General features: G+C 53.3%; 1 protein-coding gene across 2 annotated transcripts in view; it reads right to left on the bottom strand.

Moving 5' to 3' along the window:
* Positions 1–544: 544 nt before the first annotated feature.
* Positions 545–24,768, bottom strand: part of S100A1 (S100 calcium binding protein A1) — a 34,809-nt gene continuing 10,585 nt past the window's right edge. The window contains exons 1-3 of one of the 2 annotated variants that reach the window (XM_032973891.2): positions 7,722–7,888; positions 4,423–4,585; positions 545–1,642 (exon numbers count right to left, since the gene is read on the bottom strand). In XM_032973891.2, the coding sequence (XP_032829782.1) occupies positions 1,481–1,642; positions 4,423–4,560 (300 nt within the window). In that variant the 5' untranslated portion in view covers positions 4,561–4,585; positions 7,722–7,888 and the 3' untranslated portion in view covers positions 545–1,480. Of the gene's footprint in view, positions 1,643–4,422; positions 4,586–7,721; positions 16,289–16,880; positions 17,033–24,768 lie in introns of those variants that run through there. The other variant, XM_032973890.2, reaches the window with a different exon arrangement.

Below are 24,768 nucleotides of genomic sequence, written 5' to 3'. Positions count from 1 at the left end.
GCCCTTCGGGCCCTGCTGCTGTGCTCGGTCGGAAGGGAACTCGGATGAACGTTCACCGGTGTAGTGTGTGGTTGGTGTGTGTGGTGTGTGTGTGTGGTGTGTGTGTGGTGTGTGTGGTGTGAGTGTGTGTATGTGTGGTGTGTGTGGTGTGAGTGTGTGTATGTGTGGTGTGTGTGGTGTGTGTGTGGTGTGTGTGGTGTGAGTGTGTATATGTGTGTGGTGTGGTGTGTCTGGTGTGTGTGTATGTGTGTGTGGTGTGTGTGGTGTGTGGTGTGAGTGTGTGTGGTGTGTGTATGTGTGTGTATGTGTGGTGTGTGTGTGGTGTGAGTGTGTGTATGTGGTGTGTATGTGTGTGTGGTGTGTGTATGGTGTGTATGTGTGGTGTGTGGTGTGTGTGTGTGTGGTGTGTGTGTATGTGTGGTGTGTGTGGTGTGTGTGGTGTGTATGTGTGGTGTGTGTGTGTGGTGTGAGTGTGTGTATGTGTGGTGTGTGTGTGCTGTGTGTGTGTAGGAGGGGGTTTAGCCCCAGCACTCGAGACGCGGTGCACAGAGCGAAGTTTTTTTTATTGCGGAGCTCCTCGACAACAGACGCGGTGGGGGGCTGAAGGGGGGGGGGTCGTGGCGCGTGAACAACGGGGGGGGGGGCGTGGTGGAGTTGGGGGTGGCGCTGTGGAGGAGCGGCATCGCAGAGTTGGCATGAAGAAAACAAAACGAATCATCGACGCGACATCAGACACCCAAACTCCCACCCACGCCGCCCACCCGTCATGGAATTGGCCGAGACCTCTCAGCGTCTCCACTCGCTCCTCCAGCCGGCCCCGTGTGGCACAGGGCGACTCCCGAGTGGGGGGGGGGGGACTTGCCGTGGCCAGGGGGCAGGGGGCCCTGTCGCGCAGGGGGCCCTGTCAGTCAGGGGGCCCTGTCACTCAGGGGGCCCTGTCACTCAGGGGCCCTGTCACTCAGGGGGCCCTGTCGTGCAGGGGGCCCTGTGACTCAGGGGGCCCTGTCGTGCAGGGGGCCCTGTCGTGCAGGGGGCCCTGTCGTGCAGGGCCATGGAGTTTTTGAGTGGAGCAGGAGGAGGGAAGTGAGAAGGTGGTGATGGAGGAAGAGGATTCGGGGGAGAAGAGGGTACGAGCTTTTGGAAAGAGGAGGAGGAGGAGGTGGTGGTGGTGGTGGTGGTGGTGTTGGGCGATGTGGAGGTGGAAGTCAAGTAGAAGAAGGTGGTGGAGGAGGAGAGATAAGGAGGTGGAGGAGGTGAAGGAGGAGGAGAGAGAAGGTGGCGATGGAGGTGGCGGAGGAGGAGGTGAAGGTGGTGGTGGTGGTGGTGGTGATGGAGGTGGTGGTGGAGGAGGTGAAGGAGTGGCAGCAAAAGAGACGACGGGATGTTGACGAAGGATGAGGATGAAGAGGAGCTGGTGGACGAGGTGGCAGCGGTGGCGGTGGGTAAGGAGGAGGAGGAGGAGGCCGATCTGCTCCACCAATCAGATCTTGCCCGAGCTCTCGAGGTACTCCTTGAAGAAGTCGCTGCAGGCCACGGTGAGGGCCGCCACGAGGATGATGAACTCCTGGAAGTCGACCTCGCCGTCCTTGTTGGAGTCGAGGTCCTTCATCACCTTGTCCACGGCGGCCGCGTCCTTCTGGCTCTGCCCTCCACAGCCACGTCGACCGTGTGAACATCGCGAGCGCTCCACCGTGATCACCGTTGTCCTCAAGGTCACCATCGTTGTCATCACCACCGTTGTCATCACCATCATTGTCACCATCATCATTGTCATCACCATCATTGTCATCATCATCATTGTTACCATCATCATTGTCATCACCATCATTGTTATCACTACCGTTGTCATCACCATCATTGTCACCATCATCATCGTCATCATCATTATTGTCATCATCATCATTATCACCATCATCATTGTCATCATCATTGTCATCATCATCATTTTCATCACCACCATTGTCATCGCCACCATTGTCATCACCATCATTGTCACCATCATCATTGTCATCATCATCATTGTCATCATCATCATCATTGTCATCACCACCATTGTCATCATCATCATTGTCACCATCATCATTGTCACCATCATCATTGTCATCACCATCATTGACATCACCACTATTGTCATCATCATCATCATTGTCACCATCATCATTGTCACCATCATCATTGTCATCACCATCATTGACATCACCACTATTGTCATCATCATTGTCATCATCATCATCATTGTCACCATCATCATTGTCACCATCATCATTGTCATCACCATCATTGTCATCACCACTATTGTCATCATCATCATTGTCACCATCATCATTGCCACCATCATCATTGTCATCACCATCATTGTCACCATCATTGTCATCACCACCATTGCCATCATCATCATTATCACCATCATCATTGTCATCATCATCATTGTCATCATCATCATCATTGTCACCATCGTTGTCATCACCACCATTGTCATCACCATCATTGTCACCTTCATCATTGTCATCATCCTCATTGTCATCACCATCATTGACATCACCACCATTGTCATCATCATCATTGCCAACACCATTATCACCATCATCATTGTCCTCATCATTGTCATCATCACCATTATCACCACCATTGTCATCACCATCATTGTCACCATCATCATTGTCCTCATCATTGTCATCACCATCATTGTCCTCATCATTGTCACCACCATTGTCATCACCATCATTGTCACCATCATCATTGTCCTCATCATTGTCATCACCATCATTGTCATCATCATTGTCACCACCATTGTCATCACCATTATCACCACCATTGTCACCATCGTTATCATCATCATTGCCACCATCGTTGTTATCACCATCATTGTCACCATCATCAGCATCATCATTGTCACCATCATCATTGTCATCATCATAATCGTAATCATCATTGTCATCATATTCAGCATCATCATCGTCATCATCTTCGTGATCATCATCGCGGTCGTCGTCATGATCATCATCATCGTCGTCATGATCCTCATCATCGTCATCATCATCGTCGTCATGATCCTCATCATGAGTTCCCCGTGATATTTTGTCACCTGGTAGATCTGTCATCATCGTCATCCTCGTCATTATCATCGTCCTCATCGTCATCATCGTCGTCATCCGCATCGTCATCATCGTCATCGTCATCATCGTCATCATCATCATCAGCATCGTCAGCATCGTCATCATCGTCATTATCGTCATCATCGTCGTCATCAGCATCGTCAGTATCGTCATCATCGTCAGCATCGTCATCATCCTCAGCATCGTCATCATCGTCATCGTCAGCATCGTCATCATCGTCAGCATCGTCATCATCCGCATCGTCAGCATCGTCATCATCGTCATCGTCATGATCGTCATCGTCATCATCATCAGCATCGTCAGCATCGTCATCATCGTCAGCATCATCATCATCGTCATCATCATTAACATCGTCATCATCTTCATTTAAAGCTTTCGTGACTGCAGTAATTCATAATCTTAGTTATTTCGGTAAAGTCACGTTGAAGGGAAACAACAAAATTATAAAATATATATAAAACAATAAAAATTATCACGACGTTTCGACCATAACACAAACGGTCGTCTTCAGGTGTGTTGGTCGACCGTTTGTGTTATGGTCGAAACGTCGTGAGAATTTTTATTGTTTTATATATATTTTATTATTCTGTTGTTTCCCTTCAACGTGACTTTACCGAAAGAACTAAGAATATCGTCATCATCATCAACATCGTCATCATCATCATCAACATCGTCATCATCGTCAGCATCGTCATCATCAGCATCGTCATCATCGTCATCATCAGCATCGTCATCATCAGCACCATCATCATCAGCACCATCATCATCGTCATCATCAGCATCGTCACCATCATCGTCGACGATGCGAACCTCACAATTAAAGTCAAGGAGAGCCACCACGAACAAAGACTCTCGGGGCGATTTAGTCAGGAGCGTCCTGCCCGCGGATGTCTGGCTAATTCCTTACTAACATACACATGAACACACACGGGCATGCACAGAACATACACACGCACGTGAACATACGAATGAACACTCACGTGAACACACACAGGAACACACGCACATGAATACGCATGAACACGAAAATGTGAATACACGCAAATAAACTCACGTGAATGTCCGTGAACACGCATACGTGAGCAAACGCGCGCGCGTGAACACACGCGTGTTGACACGCACGCGTGAACACAAGCGCGTGACACACGGCCGCGAGTGACACACGGCCGCGCGTGACACACGGCCGCGCGTGAACACAAGCGTGTGAACACAAAGCGCGTGAACACGCGCACTTGAATGCACATCAGCACGCGCGCGTGAACACACACACACACCCACATGTCTGTCTGTTCACTGCTGCGCTCACCCCGAGGAATCCGCTGAGCTCGTTGGTGAGCAGCTCCTTGAGTTCGCCCTTGTTCAGCTTGTACTTGTCGCCCTCCTTGCCCGAGTAGGCGTGGAACACGGCGATCAGGGTCGTCATGCAGCCCTCCAAGTCAGACATCGTGCTCGCTACGATCGCTGCTCGCCTGCCGTTGGGTTGTGGGAGCAGTGCGCGCGGTCAACTTCGCTCGCACCGTACCTTGTCTGCCGTGCTGTGTGTGTGTGTGTTCAACTTCGCTCGCACCGTACGGAGCTGACCGTGCTAATGTATGCCAAAATAAACAAACACCCTAAACTATTTTGTTATTTGACCAGGTAAGGCCCGCTGAGCTCTGTAGCTCTTTGGTCAGAAGCCACCTGGCCATCACGTGATAGCTCACCTGGCCATCACGTGATAGCTCACCTGGCCATCACGTGATAGCTCACCTGGCCATCACGTGATAGCTCACCTGGCCATCACGTGATAGCTCACCTGGCCATCACGTGATAGCTCACCTGGCCATCACGTGATAGCTCACCTGGCCATCACGTGATAGCTCAACGAAGTGGGCTCCTCATCATCATCATCGTCATCGCGTGGACATTGATAGCAGTCACCAAATGACTCTAAACGCGTAAAGTTCAGTCTAAATGCGGAGGGGAAACCACGTGACCACGGAGAGAGACACCGCAAATATATAGCAGCAGCAGCAGGCGTCAGGGTCGGGATCGAACCCACGACCTCCTGTATACCAGGCGAGGTAGTTAACATATCACCACCACCACCACTAAAGACGATATCCCCGCTCGCGTGAGCAGAGGCAGTGGTGGAGGCCCCATGGTACTAATGATTGTGTTTATCGAACCCCGGAGGGGAGGGATGATGATCGAGTCAACGTCACCACAATCCAGGATTCGCGCTCATCCAGCAGTGGATCGGCCATCATCAGCCACTGTCAATCCACTGCCGGATGAGTTCCTCCAGCGCTGGCTTTTGTTTATGACCATACTTCACCACGCCGGTCAGGCCGGGCTCGCGTGGTGCGCTAACCACTGCACCACCGCTCCCTCACCCGAACCGAACCCCAAATCTGCCGAGTCCAACTTTCGCGGCTATACCGGGAATCTTTGTCTGTGTGTGTGTCTGTGTGTGTGTCTGTGTGTGTGTGTCTGTGTGTGTGTGTGTGTCTGTGTGTGTGTGTCTCTGTGTGTGTGTCTGTGTGTGTGTGTCTGTGTGTGTCTCTGTGTGTGTGTCACAAGTTGTCTGTCTGTGTGTGTCTCTGTGTGTGTGTGTCTCTGTGTGTGTGTCTGTGTGTGTGTGTGTGTGTGTGTCTCTGTGTGTGTCTCTGTGTGTGTGTGACAAGTTGTCTGTGTGTGTCTGTGTGTCTGTGTGTGTGTGACAAGTTGTCTGTGTGTGTGTCTGTGTGTGTCTCTGTGTGTGTGTGACAAGTTGTCTGTGTGTCTGTGTGTCTGTGTGTGTGTGACAAGTTGTCTGTGTGTGTCTGTGTGTCTGTGTGTGTGTGACAAGTTGTCTGTGTGTGTGTGTGTCTGTGTGTGTGTGACAAGTTGTCTGTGTGTGTGTGTCTGTGTGTGTGTCTGTGTGTGTGTCTGTGTGTGTGTGTCAAGTTGTCTGTGTGTGTGTGTCTGTGTGTGTGTCAAGTTGTCTGTGTGTGTCTGTGTGTCTGTGTGTGTGTGACAAGTTGTCTGTGTGTGTGTGTCTGTGTGTGTGTGACAAGTTGTCTGTGTGTGTGTCTGTGTGTGTGTGTGTCTGTGTGTGTGTCTCAAGTTGTCTGTGTGTGTGTGTCTGTGTGTGTGTGTCAAGTTGTCTGTGTGTGTGTCTGTGTGTGTGTGTCAAGTTGTCTGTGTGTGTCTGTGTGTGTGTGACAAGTTGTCTCTGTGTGTGTGTGACAAGTTGTCTCTGTGTGTGTGTGTGTGTCTGTGTGTGTGTGTGACAAGTTGTCTCTGTGTGTGTGTGACAAGTTGTCTCTGTGTGTGTGTGTGTGACAAGTTGTTTCTAACTTTATTTGTTTTGACCGCGCACACGTTTCACTTCCCGGAGCGTCTTACAGTGCTGAGAAGACGGTCAGTAACGTGCACATACAACAAACATTACTGGTAAGTTGAAGGCCGGAACGGCACACGAGGGGGTGGGATAGCCAGCTCCACGCCCAGCCGCCTTTGTCTCCCCAGTGGCGATGTTTACACACCCCAACTAAGTTACTCATTTGAAGCTGAGTCGACCTAGGAGAGGCCCATGACCGATTCAGATAATTGTCACTGGTGTTGGCCGTGAGCGGGAATCGAACTCGGGTCGCCGGGTTCGTAGCGCAGCGTAGCGCTACCCACTACACTACCGCTCCACCCACCCCATGTACAGACACACACATGTACAGACACACACATGTACAGACACACACATGTACAGACACACACAAAGACAAAGATCCCCCATATAGCCTTAACAGACTGTAGGGGCAAGTGCTGTTAGCGAGCACCTATGAAGGCCGGAACGGTACACGAGGGGGTGGGTGGCCAGCACCACGCCCGACCGCCTTTGTCTCCCTAGTGGCAATGTTTTCACACCGCACCAGGTACTCATTTGAGGCTGAGTCGACCTAAGGGGAGGCCCGGGACCGGTTCAGATAATCGTCACTGGTGTTGGCCGTGAGCGGGAATCGAACCCGGGTCGCCAGGTTCATAGCGCAGCACGCTAACCGCTACACTATCGCTCCCCACAGACACGCACACACATGTACAGACACACACACACATGTACAGACACACACACACATGTACAGACACACACACATGTACAGACACGCACACACATGTACAGACACACACACATGTACAGACACACACACACATGTACAGACACACACACATGTATAGACACACGCACACACATGTACAGACACACACACATGTACAGACACACACATGTACAGACACGCACACACACATGTCCAGACACACACACATGTCCAGACACACACACTCACACGCATGAAGCAACGCCATCAATGTACCGTGCGTTGAACTTCTTTCGCACCGCACGTAGTCAACCCGTGCAACTCGTCTCGTGCCCCTGCCACTCACCCCGCCTTGACCGGCGTGGTGAAGTATGGTCAAGCGACCGACACTGACCCAAAGCAGCACGCGTTAGGGATTGGTGCGGCGGGGGAGGGGAGGTGGTGGCCGGGTGGCCGGGCCGGCCGGGCGGGCGGGCGGTCGGGAGCCCGTTACATCCAGCAGTGGATCGTCCGAGCCACCTCCCAGCGGCGAACCTCTCAACCCACTCACCTTGGGATGGGAAGGAATCGAGGGGGCTCGCAGGCAGCCGAGACGGAGTGAAGGAGGCTCGGGGGGAAGCTTGCGGACTGAGACGAGAGCGCTCCTCACCCGCCTCTTTATACGGGGGTCCGCGGGTCTAGAAGCAGCTGCTGCTGGCTCCTTGTCAAGCTGCAGAGACCATTCGTGGATCCCAGGGTCGGGGGCTGGACCGGGAATATTCGCACGCAGCAGCAGCAGGAATGTCACGGCCCACTCACGTAATTGGTATGTGGTGCATCACGGTGGAGCTCACGGGAGACGGGATATCAATACGGCGGCGTGCGTGTATATATAGCGGCTTGGTGTCCACCAGCTTACACACAGGGCAGAGCGCAGCATACACAACGCATGCTGCACAACGCAGCATACACACCGCATGCTGCACAACGCAGCATACACACCACATGCTGCATAGCGCAGCATACACACCACATGCTGCACAACGCAGCATACGCAACGCAGCATACACACCACATGCTGCACAACGCAGCATACACAACGCAGCATACACACCACATGCTGCACAACGCAGCATACACAACGCAGCATACACACCACATGCTGTACAACGCAGCATACACACCGCATGCTGCACAACGCAGCATACACACCGCATGCTGCACAACGCAGCATACACACCACATGCGCTATCATACACACCGCATACTGCATAGCGCGGCATACACACCGCATGCACACAAAAGATCCCCCGTGTAGCCTGTAACAGGCTGCAGGGGCAAGAGCTGTGAGCGAGGAGCACCTATGGATGTCGGCACGGCACACGAGGGGGTGGGTGGCCAGCACCACGCCCGGACGCCTTTGTCTCCCCAGTGGCGACGATTACTACACCGCACCAGATACTCATTCAAGGCTGGGTCGATCTAGAGGATGCCCGGGACCGATTCAGACAACCGCTATCGTCACTGACGTTAACCACTCCGCCACCGCGTCTGGTACACGTGTACACACACACAGGGAGTGTGTGTACACGTGTACACACACAAGGAGTGTTTGTACATGTGTACACACACACAGGGAGTGTGTGTACACGTGTACACACACACAGGGAGTGTGTGTACACACACACACAGGGAGTGTGTGTGTGTGTACACGTGTATACACACACAGGGAGTGGGGGGGGGTGTAGAGAGGGAGGGGAGAGGGGAGAGAGAGGGGCGGGGGTGGAAGAGAGAGCGGCTTGTGGAGAGACTTTTTTACTTTAAACAACTTTTATTGCCGCCAGCAGCAACAGCACTGGAGGCGATTTCGAAATGAAATACACAAAGTCACCAGCAACACAAATACACAAAGTCACCAGCAACACAAATACACAAAGTCACCAGCAACACAAACACACAAAGTCACCAGCAACACAAACACACAAAGTCACCAGCAACACAAATGAAAATAAACACTACAAATCCACGCGCTGTGGCGCTAAAAGCACCGCGCACAACACGAAAGAAAAGTCACGTGGTGGTGGTTGTGGTGGTGGTGGTCGTGGTGGTGGTGGTCATCGCGCACGCCACGGTGACGAGCGAGCGCTTCAGAAGGTGAACACGTGGGGGGTGCCGTCCACGCTGGTACAGAGAGGGGCTTCTCCGGCTCCCCAGCGTTCGAAGAAGACGCGCTGCACATCACCGACACGTGTGTGTGGTACATGGCGTGCTCCAGCCGGAGCCGCGCCTTGAGCAGGCCTCTGAACACTGGTTGTGGAGAGAAGGCGTGGGACACACGCATGCACACGTCCACGTGAACACACAGGCACGTGGAGAGTTCGGCATGGGTGAGGGAGGGGTGGAGAGAGATACTGAGAGATAAGGAGAGAGATTAGGAGAGAGATAAGGAGAGAGATTAGGAGAGAGATTAGGAGAGAGATGAGGAGAGTTATTTAGCCTTAAGACCAAATCCAACGGGACGTTCCCGGACTGATCTCGGACTTGGACTCTGGATTGAGCCCGGCCACCGTGTGTAGAAGGTGCTATAGGCTGCTGCGGGAGGCTTGGAGCTCACATCCAATGCTGTGCTGTAGTTCTATGCTCCCGCGTCTCATGATTCCCAGGGGAGACCGACACACTGCACAGTACTTCCACATGTTCAGTGCCATGGCCAAACGTGCGGCCAATTGGACAGCGCCACCCTCTCCCCACCCCGCAACACTGCAGGAATGGGCCAATCAAAAGTCAAAGATCGCCGCTCTCAGAGCGTCCAAGTTGCAAATCTACGGGGCAGGGAGTGAAGCTCAGCACCAGACGCGCCTCTCCCCCGGTGGGCAGTGATGCTTTAGAGCAGGGGTGGGGATCGTGCGGCCCGCGGGCCGTGTAGGGCCCGCGGAATCACTTGGTCTCTGGCCCTGCCCAAGGCAACCGCAGGCGGGACTCGAAATTCAACAGATCTAGGAGCAAACCTGGAAAAGCAGTTGCGAGTAGCGACATCTATTCGGTAAAGTCACGTAGGTAAAAAATAAAACAACAAAAAATACGACGTTTCGGCCACAACACAAGTGGCCTTCATCAGGTGAAGGGACCGGACTGTCCAGAGGACTGTCCAATGCGTATAACACGAAGAGGACAGTCCTCTGGACAGTCTGGTCCCTTCACCTGATGAAGGCCACTTGTGTTGTGGCCGAAACGTCGTGATTTTTTTGTTGTTTTATTTTTTACCTACGTGACTTTACCGGATAGAACCAAAGAGTATGGATCCTTGCAGTCACGAAAGCTTCAAATCTAGAGCAGCGACATCGTCAATACCAGCTAACAGCGTCACAACGCCTCGCCAAAGAGAAGCAGTTCCAGACATCACATTAGGGGTGAGTTAATTAAATGTTTGACCAAATATAACGGGCTAATTTATAAGTTGATAATTTTGTATGGTCCCGCGAATGATGTAATATAAATATCCAAATGGCCCTTGGCATAAAAAAATGTTCCCCGCCCCTGCTCTGGAGCATTGATGTGGGGCATTTATGGCACCCCCACCCCCACCCCCTTTCCTCCCTCCCTTGATTCTCTTCTCCCAGACGGCGATCGATCGCAACTAAGACGAGTTTCCACTGCACTGTGATCCGTCATGCGCGTGGTTTGTGCTGGCGTCACCCCCACCTTGGTGTGGCCCCTGACGAAGTCTTGTTAATCATAACATCACTTTGGGGGAAAGAACCGTTTAAAGCGGCCACGAACCGGTAACCAAAATGGGACCCCTTTTTCCAGTATCAAAGTGTAGAGGATGTTGAGGTCATCCCCACCCACTTACACCGCACAACCAGGGGTCAAGGGTCACGGGAGCGCTGCCGTGTACGGCACGCAAGAGGATCGTTGAGTGGAGGACACTCTGACCGGACTGGTCCCAGGAGGATTAACAGAGTGAGGAAAGCCCGAGAAGGATTGGCAAAGGGGAGACAACCCCAGTAGGGTTCACCCCGAGAAGGGAATGGGTGTTAAACAAAGGGGGGGGGAGGGGGGGAGAGACGGACGATGGAAGGGAGAGGAGTTGGAGGGTTCGAGGTTGGTTTTTAGATGATGAGTGAAAGTACGGAAATAATGATCCTGCTGAACCATCTCAAGTCTCCTCTTCAAAAGACAAAATAAGATTTGGTGAGACGAGGCCCTGAAGAAGGCTGCCGTGTCTGGTATAGTCCAGGCAGTTTCAAAGACAATGCGTATAACACGATAATTGCATTATTGTTAAAGACAATACATACATAAGTCATCATATATTATTATAATGGTCTACTAACACCGCTCGTGAGACGAGATTATCGCGCAGGCTGTTGTCTGTGGTGCACGCCAAGCAGTTTCAAAGACGATGCATTTACATTACAGGAGCATGTTTGGCCTGGATGTTCACCGCAAATTCCGTGTGCGGTTAATGCAGCTACTCGATTGCTTGCAAAAGGCTCCCATTTGGTGTTTGAACATTTTAACATAACTTCTGTTTCATTGCCAGAAAGGTTGAAACCTATTCTTGTTTTCTCGAACCGGTAACCGTTTGCAGCGGAGCGTGGCCAACGAATCGCGCCGATTAGTTCGCCCTCTCGATTGCACAAACGGCACGGCCCCCCCCCCCCCCCACTGCGTGGTTACAAAATGAAGGCATTGGGCGGTACTTTGGCATGTGCGCTGCATAAATAAAGAACCCATTTTACACAATTTTGGGAAATAACTATTTTACTTTCCCGCTCCTCGTAACCCCCGGTCAGAAAGTCGTGTGGGCGCCTCTCCGTCGAGAAGGTAAAGGCGCAGCCCTGCAGTCGCCCGCTCGCTCACGCCGCCTCCGCCGTTGGGGAGGAAGGAGGCTCGCTCGTCCTCGCCAGCGGTGGGGGTGCCCACACTTTACCCCACCGCGCACGGCTCTCCTCCACGGCTGAACCCAGGGGGGGTCTGCAATCTGCAGGCTGCGAAGTCGTTCACCATGGAAGTCCAGTTCACCATGGAAGTCCAGTTCACCATGGAAGTACAGTTCACCATGGAAGTCCAGTTCAATGTGGAAGTCCAGTTCACCATGGAATAGCAGTTCACCATGGAAGTCCAGTTCACCATGGAAGTACAGTTCACCATGGAAGTCCAGTTCAATGTGGAAGTCCAGTTCACCATGGAATAGCAGTTCACCATGGAAGTCCAGTTCACCATGGAAGTACAGTTCACCATGGAAGTCCAGTTCAATGTGGAAGTCCAGTTCACCATGGAATAGCAGTTCACCATGGAAGTCCAGTTCACCATGGAAGTACAGTTCACCATGGAAGTCCAGTTCAATGTAGAAGTCCAGTTCACCATGGAATAGCAGTTCACCATGGAAGTTCAGTTCACCATGGAAGTCCAGTTCACCATGGAAGTACAGTTCAATGTGGAAGTCCAGTTCACCATGGAAGTCCAGTTTACCGTGGAAGTCCAGTTTACCATGAAAGTCCAGTTTACCATGAAAGTTCAGTTTACCATGAAAGTTCAGTTTACCATGAAAGTCCAAAGTCCAGTTCACTGTGGAAGTCCAAAGTCGAGTTCACCGTGGAAGTCCAATTCACCATGAAAGTCCAGTTTACCATGAAACTCCAGTTTACCATGAAAGTCCAGTTTACCATGAAACTCCAGTTTACCATGAAAGTCCAGTTTACCATGGAAGTACAATTTACTATGAAAGTCCAGTTTACCATGAAAGTCCAGTTTACGATGGAAGTCCAGTTGACCATGAAAGTCCAGTTTACCATGAAAGTCCAGTTTACCATGGAAGTCCAGTTTACCATGAAAGTCCAGTTTACCATGAAAGTCCAGTTGACCATGGAAGTCCAGTTTACCATGAAAGTCCAGTTTACCATGGAAGTCCAGTTTACCATGAAAGTCCAGTTTACCATGAAAGTCCAGTTTACCATGGAAGTACAATTTACTATGAAAGTCCAGTTTACTATGAAAGTCCAGTTTACCATGGAAGTCCAGTTGACCATGAAAGTCCAGTTTACCATGGAAGTCCAGTTTACCATGGAAGTCCAGTTTACCATGAAAGTCCAGTTTACCATGGAAGTCCAGTTTACCATGAAAGTCCAGTTTACTATGAAAGTCCAGTTTACCACGATAGTCCAGTTTACCATGGAAGTCCAGTTGACCATGAAAGTCCAGTTTACCATGGAAGTACAATTTACTATGAAAGCCCAGTTTAGCATGGAAGCCTAGTTTACCATGGAAGTCCAGTTGACCATGAAAGTTCAGTTGACCATGAAAGTCCAAAGTCCAGTTCACTATGGAAGTGCAGTTCACCATGGAAGTCCAGTTCACTATGGAAGTGCAGTTCACCATGGAAGTCCATTTCACTATGGAAGTGCAGTTCACCATGGAAGTCCATTTCACTATGGAAGTGCAGTTCACCATGGAAGTCCAGTTCACTATGGAAGTGCAGTTCACCATAGAAGTCCATTTCACTATGGAAGTGCAGTTCACCATGGAAGTCCATTTCACTATGGAAGTGCAGTACACCATGGAAGTCCATTTCACTATGGAAGTCCAGTTCACCATGGAAGTCCATTTCACTATGGAAGTGCAGTTCACCATTGGCAGGGGGTCAGCAATCTGTGGCTCCTTAAGGGGCTGCTTCGTGGCGTTATTTGTCAAGGACCCACCTCGTATGTCCACCACCACCTCGTGTGTCCACCACCACCACCACCACCTCGTGTGTTCACCACCACCACCTCGTGTGTCCACCACCACCTCGTGTGTCCACCACCACCACCACCTCGTGTGTCCACCACCACCACCACCTCGTGTGTCCACCACCACCACCTCGTGTGTCCACCACCACCTCGTGTGTCCACCACCACCTCGTGTGTCCACCACCTCGTGTGTCCACCACCACCACCACCTCGTGTGTCCACCACCACCACCACCACCTCGTGTGTCCACCACCACCTCGTGTGTCCACCACCACCACCTCGTGTGTCCACCACCACCACCACCTCGTGTGTCCACCACCACCACCACCTCGTGTGTCCACCACCACCACCACCTCGTGTGTCCACCACCACCACCACCTCGTGTGTCCACCACCACCACCACCTCGTGTGTCCACCACCACCACCACCTCGTGTGTCCACCACCACCACCACCTCGTGTGTCCACCACCACCACCACCTCGTGTGTCCACCACCACCACCACCTCGTGTGTCCACCGCCACCACCACCTCGTGTGTCCACCGCCACCACCACCTCGTGTGTCCACCGCCACCACCACCTCGTGTGTCCACCGCCACCACCACCTCGTGTGTCCACCGCCACCACCACCTCGTGTGTCCACCGCCACCACCACCTCGTGTGTCCACCGCCACCACCACCTCGTGTGTCCACCGCCACCACCACCTCGTGTGTCCACCGCCACCACCACCTCGTGTGTCCACCGCCACCACCACCTCGTGTGTCCACCACCACCACGACCTCGTGTGTCCACCACCACCACGACCTCGTGTGTCCACCACCACCACGACCTCGTGTGTCCACCACCACCACGACCTCGTGTGTCCACCACCACCACGACCTCGTGTGTCCACCACCACCACGACCTCGTGTGTCCACCACCACCACGACCTCGTGTGTCCACCACCACCACGACCTCGTGTGTCCACCACCACCACGACCTCGTGTGTCCACCACCACCACGACCTCGTGTGTCCACCACCACCACGACCTCGTGTGTCCACCACCACCACGACCTCGTGTGTCCACCACCACCACGACCTCGTGTGTCCACCACCACCACGACCTCGTGTGTCCACCACCACCACGACCTCGTGTGTCCACCACCACCACGACCTCGTGTGTCCACCACCACCACGACCTCGTGTGTCCACCACCACCACGACCTCGTGTGTCCACCACCACCACGACCTCGTGTGTCCACCACCACCACGACCTCGTGTGTCCACCACCACCACGACCTCGTGTGTCCACCACCACCACGACCTCGTGTGTCCACCACCACCACGACCTCGTGTGTCCACCACCACCACGACCTCGTGTGTCCACCACCACCACCACCTCGTGTGTCCACCACCACCACCACCTCGTGTGTCCACCACTACCACCTCGTGTGTCCACCACCACATTGCGGCTCTTGAAAGGGCGAGTATTCTTTTAGTTTTTAACCCGAATTCGAGATAAAAGTCTCTTATTATTATAATTATTTTGTCTATCGACCCGCGGCCTCAACTGTAGCGTGTGGCGGAGACTCGAGAGGCAAAATAATTTAAAATCATCTGAGATTGAAAACTCATTTCTCTAGAACACTCGGGGATTAGCGCGGTTGGCATCGTACGGTGCAACAGAAGTTCAAAGACCCCCCGTGTAGCCTTAACAGACTGTAGGGGCAAGCGCTGTCAGCGAGCAGCACCTATGAAGGCCGGCACGGTACACGAGGGGGTGGGTGGCCAGCACCGCACCCGGCCGCCTTTGTCTCCCCAGTGGCGATGTTTACTACACCGCACCACGCCCGGCCGCCTTTGTCGACCTGAGGGAGGACCCAGGACCGGTTCAGATAATCGTCACCGGCGGTGTTGGCCACTAGCGGGAATCGAACCCGGGTCATGAGGTTTGTAGCGCAGCGCGCTAACCGATACACCACCGCCTCCCCATGCACACACACATGCACACAACCAACGGGAGGCCACACCAATCCTGCCAGTTTCGCGGATTTTATTTCCAACTCGGCTTCTCCGCACTCAACGAGTTTTAATACGCTGCTTTCTTAAAAATGCGCGGCGCAACGGTCAAACCGTGCGAGACGAGGTGGGGAGAGAAGAGGTGCGAGGGGGGGGAGAGAAGAGGTGTGGGGGGGGGAGAAGTAGGGGGGGGGGGAGAAAGGAGGTGTGGGAGCAACCCCTCCCTAGTTGTTAGGCCACATCACTTGGCAGCGGCCTGGGTCTTGAGGTAGTCCTCAAAGTAGACGTTGCACGCGATGGTGAAGGAGGCCACCATGGCGGCGAACTCTGAGAAGTCCAGCTCCCCATCGCCGTCCGCGTCCAGGTCCTTGAGCAGCTTGTCCACGGTGGTGGGGTCCTTCTTGCCCTGCAGACGCACACCACGTGGGGTCAAACAACGCACGGCCAGACACGCTCACGTGGCCGCGGGCCTAGCCATCCGGGCCGGCCACACCACCGGGCCCCACCGTCACTAGGCCAGGCAGAGCGATCCCGGTGGAGCTCGGGTGGGACGAGCGCAGTGTGTGCAACCAGGGGCTGTAGGCTGCTGTACTGTACTGCTATGCTCCCGCGTGTATCGACCATGCCCGCCGTCTTCAGATCATCCGTCAGGGCTTAATTAGTCCCGGGGGGGGCGAGCGAGGAGGGGGGGGGCGAGCGAGGAGGGGGTGGGCGAGGAGGGGGTGCGGCGAGCGTGGAGGGGGGGGCGAGCGAGGAGGGGTGGGGCGAGCGTGGAGGGGGGGGCGAGGAGGGGGGGGGCGAGGAGGGGGGGGCGAGCGAGGAGGGGGGGGCGAGCGAGGAGGGGGGGGCGAGGAGGGGGGCGAGCGAGGAGGGGGGGGGGCGAGTGAGGAGGGGGGGGGCGAGCGTGGAGGGGGGGGGCGAGCGTGGAGGGGGGGGGGCGAGCGTGGAGGGGGGGGGCGAGGAGGGGGGGGCAAGGAGGGGGGGGGGGCGAGCGGCACCTTGAGGAAGCCCGCCAGCTCGTGAGACACGAGGTCCTTGAGCTCGTGCTTGCTCAGCGTGTACTTGTTGCCCTCCTTGCCGGCGTACTGGTGGAACACCGAGATCAAGTCCTGCATCACCTGCTCCAGGTTGGACACCGACATGCTGAAGGCTGCACGCACAGAGACGACACGGAGAGAGAGACAAAGGCGGTTGTGATTTGGGTGGAGGGGGCGACGAGGTTGTTGAAGTTGTTGTGCGGATTGTCGCGATTGTTGCAGCCGAGCACCGGAGCGGGTGGGTAGAGGAGCGGGTGGGTGGGTGGGTAGAGGAGTGGGTGGGTGGGTGGGTAGAGTAGTGGGTGGGTAGAGGGGCGGGTGGGTGGGTAGAGGAGCGGGTGGGTGGGTAGAGGCGTGGGTGGGTGGGTGGGTAGAGGAGCGGGTGGGTGGGTGGGTAGAGGAGCGGGTGGGTGGGTGGGTAGAGGAGCGGGTGGGTGGGTGGGTAGAGGGGCGGGCGGGTGGGTGGGTAGAGGAGCGGGTGGGTGGATGGGTACAGGAGCGGGTGGGTGGGTGGGTAGAGGGGTGGGTGGATGGGTACAGGAGCGGGTGGGTAGGTGGGTAGAGGAGCGGGTGGGTGGGTAGAGGGGTGGGTGGGGGAGTGGTTGTCTTGGCAACAGTTACATTTCAGTGGGGGTGGATTCCGATTGAAACTGGACAAATCTGCCGCGATAGTTTCTGTCAACAGCGTAAGAATTTAAACAAAGATCCCCGTGCAGCCTGCACAGGCTGTTGGGCCACACTGTGTGCCCAGGCGCTCGTTGAAGGCCGAGTCGACCTAGGGGAGGACCCAGGAATCAGTTCAGGAGAATTCCCCACCCGGCGCCGGCCGTGCCCGGGAATCGCCGCGCCGCTGCGTCAACCGCTGCGCCACCGCTCCCCGGAGCACGCGGGGGGCTGAGACGAGGGGGAGGAACGCGGCCGAGCTCGCGCTTGGGATCGCGGTCCCCACGATCGCGCGCAACCCAGGTGCTATAGGCTGCGGCTGCCGCGTCCCCGCTCGCCCGTGCGTCTCGTCACAAGCGGGGAGCGGTGGTGTCGTGGTTAGCGCTACGCCGCGCTCCGGAGCCGGCCACGCGAGTTCCATTCCCGCTCGCGGCCAACTCCTGGCGACGATGATCCGAACCCGTCCAGGACCTCCCTCCCCTAGGTGGAACGGGTACCCGGTGCGGGGGCGTGATCGTCGCCACCGGGGGAGACAAAGGCGGTCGGGCGTGCTGTTGGCCACGCGCCCGCTCGTGCGCCGTGCCGCCCTGCACGAGACGCTGCTGGCCGGACGGGGCTCGCCCCAACGCTCCCTCCTGGGGCTACACCGGGATCTCCGTCTTTGGTTAAAACTCGCATCGTACTGTACAGAGATCTTGCCTCGCCAACTCCGTCCTCAGGCCATCTTCATGTTTGGGTTCCACGTTGAACAGAATTAACAAAGAGCGGCGCGCGTGATCAGCGAGCCCAGTGGCAGCGATTCCCCCCACACCACCCCGTGGCCACTGTTCCAGTCACAACGCAAAGCAGCCATCTACACCCACCCCCACTCCCAGCCACTCATTCACTTATCTGGCCCTCTATAAATCCCACGAGTCACAGACAGCTTCCTCGTCACGGCATCATCCCAGCGGCATTGGCTCAAAACCCCCAAGGCAAAAACTCCGGGTTTGAGTCGAGGTCTCTCTGCCACCATCTGCGATTAAACCAGACTCAATAACGAGCTGACCGTACGAGTCTCCAAAACTCGTGACATTCATGCGTGATGGCGGGTTCACGTGGCGTGGCTACGCTGCTACACGTGGCTGCCTGTGAACTACACCGTGACTGCCTGTGAACTACACCGTGGCTGCCTGTAAACTACACCGTGGCTGCCTGTAAACTACACCGTGGCTGCCTGTAAACTACACCGTGGCTGCCTGTAAACTACACCGTGGAGGCAGCAGGGAGGGTTGGTGGATCACACACGCGCGCAGGGAATTTGTGACACTCCCCACTTCTTCCCGTGGGTGTCAAGGAGGCGCCAACCCTGTGGCGCCAGGTAAAAGGCGATGCAGCAAAGCGTGGACTCATCTCCGTCCGTTTCCCATCTGTACGGGGATTGAGCATTGCCCCCCCTCGCGCAAGGCCTGGGGTTCTCCAGTTGCTCCGGTTTCCGTCCAAACGTGAAAAAGTAATTTAAAATCGGTCGAAAATCTCAAAATTAAATCCCCAGTGCAGGTCCCTCCAGACAGTCCGACGACTCAGCGTGGGTCTCCTGGATAAGTAAATAAATGAGTCAGGCTCGCTTGAACCAATAGCAGGTGAAGTGCCCGTTGTTTACCTACGGAGTACAGTGCAGTCTCCAACTCTTATAATTATTATTATATCACTGTCTGGCCTCTAAATGATAGGAAGAAAAGGCCTAGTGCCTGAAACGTTGCCCTTTATATGTTTTTAACTGTTTTTTTTGTATTTTACCAGGTAAAGAACGCTTTGTCAGCAGCGACCTGGCTGGCTTACCACGTGTGGAAATTTATAGCAACCAAATATTCTACAAAACACGCGATGTTGATTCTAAACGTGGCAGGGAACAAAAAACTGGAGGTCCTGGAGAGAAAAAAACTCCACGTGACCACGGTGGGAGAGAGAGACGCAAACTCCAAATATACAGCAGCAGCAGGCGTCATGGCCCGGATCGAACCCACGACCTCCTGCCACCAGGCGAGGCAGTTAACATCTCCTTGCAACTGTGTTGATGATGATGATGAGAGAGATGCAAACTCCAAATATACAGCAGGCGTCATGGCCCGGATCGAACCCACGACCTCCTGCACACCGGGCGAGGTAGTTGACATCTTGACCATCGTGGTGCCCATTGTACCGACCAAGGCCACACGCACGCGTGGCCTAATCACTGCCACCGAACGTGGCGGTGTGGGAGGGGGAGGAGTCGTAGTTTGACGCACAATTACATCTACGCCGCTACACGATGACAATCCGTGTCGTTGTGGAGATACAAGTAGCAAAGCTAACAAGCGTGCCCAAATGGCTCCACGTCCAAATCCAATCGCCCTCGCCACATCATAGAAACCAAACCCCACCCACAAAGCATTAACGAGCCTCCGTTTGCAAACGCGAAGCGTGCTGGCATCCCGCCACGATGGGCAATACTTTTTATAAGTTACAACAACAACAACAAAAAGGCGCCCGTTAATATTTCGAGAGGCCCGGCGTGTTATTTGCACGGGGGACGCTGGGCACCGCGGCGTCCGGCGAGCGGACGTCCCCTCGGGGAGATGGAGCAACGAAAAAAAGATGCAAAGGTGATCAGCACGAAGCTTAAAAAGAAAAGAAAAATCATCACTTCAAATCGCAAGGATGGGGGAAGAGGCGACCGGTGGCTTGGGGAGGTCTTCATCCAGCAGCGGATGGACCGTGGCCAATGTGGCGAGCAGCAAATCGCAGGGAGGGGGTTGTGACGAGATGGCTTCCTTCGGTGGGTCCTGGGTGGGAAGAGTAGACCAAATACCACTCGAGAGAGCTCCCTCGTAGCGAAGGACCTTCTGCCAGCAGTTGGCGTGAGCGAGCGGCGTAGCTGCAGGGCTGCACCTTTGCCCTGTAACTGGGATACGAGGGCACGCGTAGCCACACCGTGACTTGGACGTGGGCCACCGTGGGGTTTGTCCGTGGGCGCGTTCGTTGCTCACGGCCCACTTTAATCTTTCTCTGGGTCCTCCGGTTTTTCCCCTCCGCATTTAAAAAAAATCAACATCAAGCGTTCAGGAGCATTTGCCTACTGCCCTAAATTTCCACGCGATGAGCCAACTTCGTTGGAGCTATCATGTGGCGTATATCGCAGCTCAGTGGGCCTTACCTGGTAAATAAAAATAGTTACATCGGTTTTCCCCTTTTTTTCTGGCAACTAAACAGGTGTTAAGATGTTAAAACACCAAACTGAAACCTTTTACAAGGAATCATGTCTGTATTAACCACAATACTTGTGGTCATAATGTAAAAAAAACAACTGATGAATGCTGACTTAAAGCTTTCGTGACTGCAGGAATTCGTATTCTTTGGGTCTTTCGGTAAAGCCATGTAGATAACAAAATCACGGCGTTTCGATCGCAACACAAGAAATCGTCTTCAGGTGAAAGAGAGGGAAATCTGCTGAGGCAGGCTGTTTAAAGTTTTAGAGATGGGCAGGGCAGCTAATGTTAGCGAGTAGGAGAGAGATATAGAGATTTGCTTGTAAATGTAAGCTCGGCGGGGGGCCAATCTTGGCTCGGGCCCAGATGACGCAGTGGCAAGCCGCCATTTACTAACACACCTAAAGGTTGGCTGTGTTAGCGAATGTAACTTGGAGAGTCCAAAACAACTGCTAACATAGGTAGGTAGGATAGGATCATCATAGCCATTATGACCTAAACTGGTTAATAACGTCCCTCCAATGATTGCTCAGTTTGTGGCCATCTTCTCGGTTTAATATGGTGTCTGTGTTTGTATATCTGGATCTACGTGGCTTTACCGAAAAACCCAAAGAATATACATGAGAATATATGCATTGTCTCAAAAGGTGCTAGACCAGAGGACGCCAAAAGGCTGTTTAAGACTAGGCTCCAAAAGAAAGCTGTCTCTGGTGTGGACCAATCAGTTTGAAGGACAATGCATGCATGATCAGCGTATGTTGTTTGTTTGTGTTCTGACCACAAGTGTTGTGGTTAATGCAGACACGATTCCTTGTAAAAGGTTTCAGTTTGGCGTTTTAACATCTGAACACCTGTTTTGTTGCTAGATGAAAGGGGAAAACCTATTCTCATTTTTTAGTACTGGCAAAGGAGGTCCCATGATATAGTTAAATCGTTTTTAGTTTAATAGGTTTTCGGACGTTCAAAACCGGTAACAAATTCTGCAAACAGTTACCGGTTTTACCGGCGTAGACGTTTCAATGCTCCTATATGACTCCGCTGTAAACATGCGTTGTGCTCCACTGCTGGGAGGGATAACAATTTGGGAGGTGGGGGGGGGAAATCCGTTTCGAACAACAACGGTCGAGAGAAATCCCATCATCACCACAGCACCATCGTACCAGAAGACTTAGCATAAAAAAACACACCACGGGTTTCGGTGAACCGCAGAGACACGTGTACACAAAGCACACCTCGGCCTTCCGTGCAGACCTGCGCGACGGATCTTTCTTACACACGCGTCGCCGCCGTTCGTCAAGAGTCGCGATTTTCCGGCCCTCGCTGCGACGTCTTCTGGTACGACGGCAGTGGTTGACGATGGGATTCTCTCGAGTGTTTATTCGGTGAGATTTTCTTGCCCCAGCCTACATCCATTGACATGTTGCACCCATATGTCCCCTCAATGTCCCCAAGAGATCTGGGGGGGGGGGGGGGTGGGGAGGTGGTGCAGATCTTTTCTCTGCATTCCCAGGTCGACGCTTCAGTCTATGGGTGACTGAGATGTTTCCCCCGTGTAGCCCCCAGGCTATGGAATGCTCGTCCATGAGGTATCGAGGATCTGTCCAGTCTGTGGACAGTTTTTTTTTTAAATGAGTCTTAAAACCTATTCGTACGCTCCCACTTATTAACATTTTAGTTCATTTAGTTTAGTAGACAATATCATTATTTTCATGACGAGTGTCTTGTTGCTGCTTGTGTCCTGTGCGGCGCTTTGAGATTCTTGATGAAAAGCGCTGTACAAACGGAATTTATTGTACTACCTTTTTTGCCATTAGCGTAGCTCAGTGGGTTGGAGAGCCCCGGCTCCGGAGCCGCGTGTGGCTCTTTAAGGACCGCTGCTTCGTGGCGTTACTTATCAAGGACCACCGCCACCGTCTCGTATTCACCACCACAGTGCATTGCGGTTCTTGAAATGTTGGAGGGGTTTTTGCCTTGTTTTACGGAATTCGAGATAAATGTATCTTCTTGTTGTGTTGGTTGCAGACCCCTGACGTAGCTAAATGGGCCCTGCAAGTGGGGATTACCAAGCATCGGTGACTTGTACTGCACTTCTACCGTCGCATGCTTACTGATGTAGATGGCAGAGCAACTGCAAAGTCACATTCAGGTGGTCAAGCCCAGATATAACCGCGTCAGGAGCAGCGGACTGTATCATCTCCGTGACACCGCCTTCGTATATGTGGATGGGCCATTGCGTCGTTGTATGCGGTCTGTTCTAGATGACCACAGTCACACACTACTGGAGTTTTTTTTTACTTACATTTGTGCATCAGGCAGCCAGATCTACTGCCATTGTTTGTGTAGTGGATGCGGTTTGGGGTGGACCGTGATCTTCCTTTCAAGATCAACCCCAGGGATTGTCTGTGCTTTTTATCAAGGCGTATGATTGCGTGTTCTTCCGAACTAGCGCTGGCGAGTCCTGATGCAGATGCCACCGGTCTACAGTTGTCCAGACCTCCATCACATTTGCTGCGACGAAAAATAAAAACCGAGGGACCCACAATTCGGTTCTTTTCAGAACGTGTCCACTGCGTTGGTGTTCTCAGGTGCACTGCGTTTTCGACCATACCACCCGGGTCTGTTCCTTGGCCAGCGAGCCTTCGACATTTCGTTTGGCCTCAAAGTGCACCTAGCCTGGCACGAGTACCGCGTGGTGACGAGGTCACCGCCACTTAGTGGCAAGGTGGTTGTTGTTGTGTTCTTGGGTCTTAGCACTGCGTCGTTGTTGTGCCCGGGGTCCTGCTTCGGGCGACTATTTTTTGTGCAACATATCAAAAAAATCGGCAATTATAAGAAAACCGCATCACAGAGACGTGAGCTCAGAGTTCCACAGCCAAAGAGCCGCATGCACAAGAGAGGGGGACAGGGCGCGAAGGCCCAAACGAGCGGCGTTGTTTGTAGCTAGGCCACGAGGAGCAACGTGGCGCATCTGGCACGGAGCCCCACTCTGTTCGTCGCTTCTAAATCCAGCCCTCAAAAAACTGGAGGATTTTGCTCGATCAGAGAAAGAAAAAAACACACACACGAGAAATATTAATACTCCCCCCCCGTTGCCTCATCACGCTCTGGGAGATGCAAAGTCATGGGCTCCGCCGTGGAGGGCACGAAGCTGACCACGCATTCGTGGTCTCGAGACCGCGCACGGTGTGGGCGTGGCGTGGACGTGGCGCAGTGCCGTGACAGCGCAATGGCAATGTAGTTAAAAATGACACTCCCAGGCTGCCTACTGGCTGGGCTACTGTCGACCCCGACAAGTGGCTGCGTTGTTTTGTGGCTGCGGCCACAGACAAAAAGGAGCTACACACTCACACATCAGGACGCCATCTTGGTGGAGGGCACACTGTGCGTGTGGGAATGAGGGGGTGGGGTGGAAAATACTTAAAGGAACACGCATTCCGCCGTGTTCACGGTCAAATAAGCGTTCATTTTGTGACAAAAAAAAATTGTAAGCGTTTGCTTTCGGTTTATTTATTTTTTTATGCTGGTAGAAGTAATTTCGGCCCATCTCTAGAGCCTGTTTTCCTGAAACTTTCCCCCGGATTGGAGTGGTTCGCTCGGCTGACTGCAGCCTCCTACCCTCCCTCCCACCCAACGCTGACTGGGCCTGGCTCACAGCACGTGGCCTCTGCCCACCAGAGCAATGCATCGCGCACACTACACAACCAGAATTTAACAAATATAATATAGCGAGGTAGTCTATATATTGTCGATGCAGCAGGAACAGGGTAATACAAATTTCGATATTTACAAAAGCAACATTTATAGTGATTTGATCATTGAACATGTTTAATGACTTTGGTTGGATGTATCCTCGGTTATCCAATATATACTGCAGTGTATTATACTTCATATTGGCAACAATAACAACCACGTGATCTGCAAGTTATTTTAGGTTTATTTTATTCTACAAAGTTATTAAA

The sequence above is a fragment of the Petromyzon marinus genome, chromosome 52 (assembly GCF_048934315.1).
Source record: "Petromyzon marinus isolate PM22_M1 ecotype Great Lakes invasive population chromosome 52, UKy_Petmar_22M1.pri1.0, whole genome shotgun sequence".
NCBI classification, from domain to species: domain Eukaryota; kingdom Metazoa; phylum Chordata; class Hyperoartia; order Petromyzontiformes; family Petromyzontidae; genus Petromyzon; species Petromyzon marinus.
This window is presented reverse-complemented; position numbering and strand designations above follow the sequence as displayed.